Source organism: Jaculus jaculus, chromosome X (genome assembly GCF_020740685.1).
Source record: "Jaculus jaculus isolate mJacJac1 chromosome X, mJacJac1.mat.Y.cur, whole genome shotgun sequence".
Classification (NCBI taxonomy): domain Eukaryota; kingdom Metazoa; phylum Chordata; class Mammalia; order Rodentia; family Dipodidae; genus Jaculus; species Jaculus jaculus.
Genome location: NC_059125.1, coordinates 120,418,669 through 120,423,008, shown reverse-complemented (window position 1 = coordinate 120,423,008; position 4,340 = coordinate 120,418,669). Strand labels below are relative to the sequence as shown.

Genomic DNA, 4,340 nt, shown 5'->3' with positions numbered 1-4,340 from the left:
CCAAGGGAAAAATTCACCCACAACTGGAAGTTCCCAAATGTTCAGAGATCCTGCCTTCCTGTTGCAAAAGTATGTATAACCTTATGGTGGTGGGCTGTCTTCTAGCTCAGGTGAACCAGAAGGACAGCTGGTTTGTTAGGGCTAGGGGCTGTCTCACCGAGAGGCTAGCCCTGACGCCAAGTTCTGGGGGCTGAACTTGACTACACACAATGTTTAAATCCTATGAAAGACCTCCCTCCCAGGAGGGGGTCCTTATTGTTTATGGTAATACAGGTCTAAGGAACTAGGCAAGAGATTAAAAAGTCAGATTAATTTTGAGTTCTAGCAAGTGCAGGCTTTCTTGCCTTTTTTTTTTTTTTTGGTTTGTGTTGCAGTCCGGGTCGCGTTGCTGTTAGAAATCACCCAACCAAGAGCAGCTTCTGGGAAAAAGAGATTTATTTTGGCTTACAGGCTCGAGGGGAAGCTCCACGATGGCAGGGGAAAACGATGGCATGAGCAGAGGGTGGACATCACCCCCTGGCCAACATAAGATTGACCACAGCAACAGGAGGGTGTGCCAAACACTGGCATGGGAAAACTGGCTATAAAGCCCTTAAGCCCGCCCCCAACAATACATTCCTTCCAGGAGGCATTAATTCCCAAATATCCATCAGCTGGGAACCTAGCATTCAGAACACCTAAGTTTATGGGGGACACCTGAATCAAACCACCACAGTTTGTTTGTTTTTACTTTCTAGGGTCCAGTCATCCTAATTGTACCCTGCTCTCAAATCATTATGATTTATTATGTCAACATACTGAAAATAAAGTTCATACAACTATCTCAATATATGCAGCAAAAGCATTTGATAAAATAAATATCCATTTAGTATATTTTAAGAAAGAAACTTAAGAAACTAGAAGTTGAAAGGAATACTTTTAATCTGATGCGGGCATCTATGAAATCCACAATTAATATACTTAATGGTAAAAGGGGCCAGGGAGATGGCTCAGAGGTAAAAGGTGTTTGCTTAATGGTAAAAGACTGAAACTTTCCCCCTAAGTTCAGATATAAGACTAGAATGTTTGCTCATACCAGTGCTACCAAACATTGTACTAGAGCTTCTAGCTAGGACAATTAAGCAAGGAAAAATAAATAAAAGATAAATATTGGCAAGAACGAAATAAAACTATCTTCATTCACAGATGACATAGTAACCTACATAGAGAGTTTCAAAGACTGTGGCACATTGCTTTCCTAGCATATACAAGGACTGGGTTCAATTCCCAGCCAGCATCAAAAACTAAAAAAGAAAAAAATATATACTAAAGCTAGCATATAACTTAGCAAAGTCATAAGATATAAAGTCAATATACAAAAGTTAATTGCATATTTAAGTTTAGCAAGAAGCATCCAATGTAATAGCATAATAAAAATAAAATTCTTAGTGATAATTGTAACAAAGTTTATGTAAAATATAAATGCATAAAACTACAATACATGGATTAAATACAAAAAGAACTAAACAAATGGAGACATATACCATACTCATGGATAGTAGTTATTTCAGTTACATTCTCATTGCTTGGGCGGGGGGGGGGGGGGGGGGGGGGGGGACTGTCCAAAGGAAACTGAGGGAAGAAGAGAATTTATTTTGACTTAAAGTTCCAGAAGGTATAGTCCATTATGACAGAGAAAGCATGACAGGAGCAGGAAGTTGGTGTCACATCATTCAACCAGCAGGGAGAAAGTAAAGAGAGAACAAAAGCAGGGTATATTAAAAAAATAATAATATAAGCTGTGTCTGATGGGTCATGCCATTACTCCCAGTACTTAGAAGGATGAGGTAGAAAGATTGTAACGAGTTCAAGTCAGTTTGGTATATAGAGTGAACCCACTAGCCTTAAAACAACAATAACAGTCCGCCTCTCCGGAGGTCATGGACCCACCGCCCCCCAAAACTCCCCCTTTCCCCAAGGCGGAAGGTCCCTCCTCCACTTCGTCCTCGGCGGCGGCGGGGCCTCGGCCGCCACGGCTAGGCCGCCACCTGCTCATCGACGCCAACGGGGTACCCTACACGTACACGGTGCAGCTGGAGGAGGAGCCTCGGGGCCCGCCGCAGCGCGAGGCGACCCCGGGAGAACCCGTTCCCCGCAAGGGCTACAGCTGCCCGGAGTGCGCCCGTGTCTTTGCCAGCCCCCTGAGGCTGCAGAGCCACCGCGTGTCGCACTCGGACCTCAAGCCCTTTACGTGCGGCGCCTGTGGCAAGGCCTTCAAGCGCTCCAGCCACCTGTCGCGGCACCGAGCCACGCACCGCGCGCGCGCCGGCCCGCCGCACACCTGCCCGCTGTGTCCGCGCCGCTTCCAGGACGCCTCGGAGCTGGCGCAGCACGTGCGCCTGCACTGAGCCTCCGCCCCGCCCTGCCGGGGTGGCACCATGTCTCACCCCACACAGCGTCACCCCACACATTGTTCTCGGTTCCTCCGAGGTTACTGCCTTACCCTTGGGCCTCGGTTTTCCCCATCTACCCCCAAAGACAAGCATCTTTCTTTTTTTTTTCTTTCTTCTCCCCGCACCCCCGCTGTCCCCTCCTGTCTAGCTGTGTGATGTAGACCAAAGTTATCTGTCCCCCTTCGGGCCTGGGAGCCGGCTGGACGTGGGCTCCAGTCCAACTGTGCTATGTGGGAGCCGTTGCCGGCGATGCGGCCTCTCTGAGCAAATGTGTGTGTGGAAGGCGTGGCAAAGGGAGCATGGCCTGGTTCATTTCTTTACTTCCCTCTTATGCCTCTGATTCCCCTATTCGTTCCTCAATAAACATTCCACACTCCAAAAAAAAAAAAAAAAAATAACAAAATAACAAAACAGAACAACAGAAAAACTAAAGGCTTGCCTCTATTATGACACACTTCCTCCAGCTAGGATACACCACCTAAATGCCCCGGCCAGCGGGGAGTTGAACAAGGACTTGAGGAGAAGCTAACCTGAATGGGGGGAGGCAAACAGACACAAGAAGGAGACCAAGCTAGGTATTTGTCAAGGTCTTGAAGTTTATTTTTACACATAGGTTTTTATAGGATTGTAGGGGGAAGGAGTCATAATCAGGCCAGAGACCACAGGGTTACTGGCTAAATGCAATTTCTTTGTTTCTTCATCATTTACTGGCAGCACCAGGAGAGGCTATCACCCAGGCGTAACGGCTCCTTCATTTCTGGTAATAGATAATTAGATGAGGAAATAGAAACTTAACTTGCTATATGGCGGTTTCTGTCAACATGGCCGAGGTTTGTTTCATAGCTCCCAACACCTAAAGGTCCCATAAACTTCCTGAAAAATGTTACCCACTTGGGATTAAACACAAAAAAATTCTATGGAGGAAGTTTTACTTTCATTATCATCACATTCCATCCCTGGCTCCCTTCCATAGGTTCATGGAGAAATCAGGATTGAAAACACATTCAATTCAACCTTAAAAGTGCCCATGGTTTTTACCATTTCCATCCCTGTTCAAAAGTCCAAAATGTAAGCTGGGCGTGGTGGCACACGCCTTTAATCCCAGCACTCGGGAGGCAGAGGTAGGAGGATTGCCGAGAGTTCAAGGCCACCCTGAGACTACAGAGTTAATTCCAGGTCAGCCTGGACCAGAGTGAGACCCTACCTCGAAAAACCAAAAAAAAAAAAAAAAAAAAAGTCCAAAATGTCATCTAAGATTCAAAGCATTCTCTTAAGTATGAGACCCATAAAATCAAAACAAAAATTATATACTTGCAACATATAATGCCACAGAATGAGCATTCCCATTACAAAAGGGATGAATAGGGACAGTACAAGGGAAGAGTGGACCAATCAAGACTTAAATACTTCAGGGAAAACACTAAATGCTATAGGTGTATAGCTGATAATTTGTAATTAAATCCTCTGGGCCCCAAAAGGCATGGGTAGTTTTGCTCCTCCAGCCATGCTACCAGTAGCTTCCCCCATGGGCTGCATCTACCCTAAGATCACAACTTTTCTTAGCAGATATCCTACAGTCCTGGAATCTCTAATATTCTTAAGTTTCCATTGAAACTTAGGGTTCACCTTCACAGCTTCATGCAGTGGTCCTCCTTGAAGGGATTTCAACTCTACCTCACACTTAGCCTCACTGGCTCTGTGGAACTGTGGTGTAATACTCCATGACGTCCTCAATCATGTAACTTTTATTCTTCCAAAACCAGTACCATTATGAACAGTGATGCCATGTTCCACTGCCACATTGGGATGAATCCTGGTGCCCATGAAACACACAGTTGTAGTAGCCTATATAACCTGACCTAGTGAAGCAGAAAGCTCCTTTAGCATTGTACCCTTGGGACTTTTCCT

At 45.5% G+C, this 4,340-nt stretch overlaps 1 protein-coding gene across 1 annotated transcript; it reads left to right on the top strand.

Annotated features, from left to right (window-relative positions):
- The first annotated feature begins 1,907 nt into the window (after positions 1 to 1,907).
- Positions 1,908 to 2,813, top strand: LOC101610020 (zinc finger protein 580). The gene has a single exon (XM_004653938.3). It carries the CDS (start codon positions 1,920 to 1,922, stop codon positions 2,385 to 2,387), a length of 468 nt encoding a protein of 155 aa, XP_004653995.1. The 5' UTR covers positions 1,908 to 1,919; the 3' UTR covers positions 2,388 to 2,813.
- The last annotated feature ends 1,527 nt before the right edge of the window (positions 2,814 to 4,340 follow it).

Coding starts and splice junctions, on each gene's coding strand:
- LOC101610020 (XM_004653938.3), top strand. CDS start 1,920: ATGGACCCACCGCCCCCCAAAACTCCCCCTTTCCCCAAGGCGGAAGGT.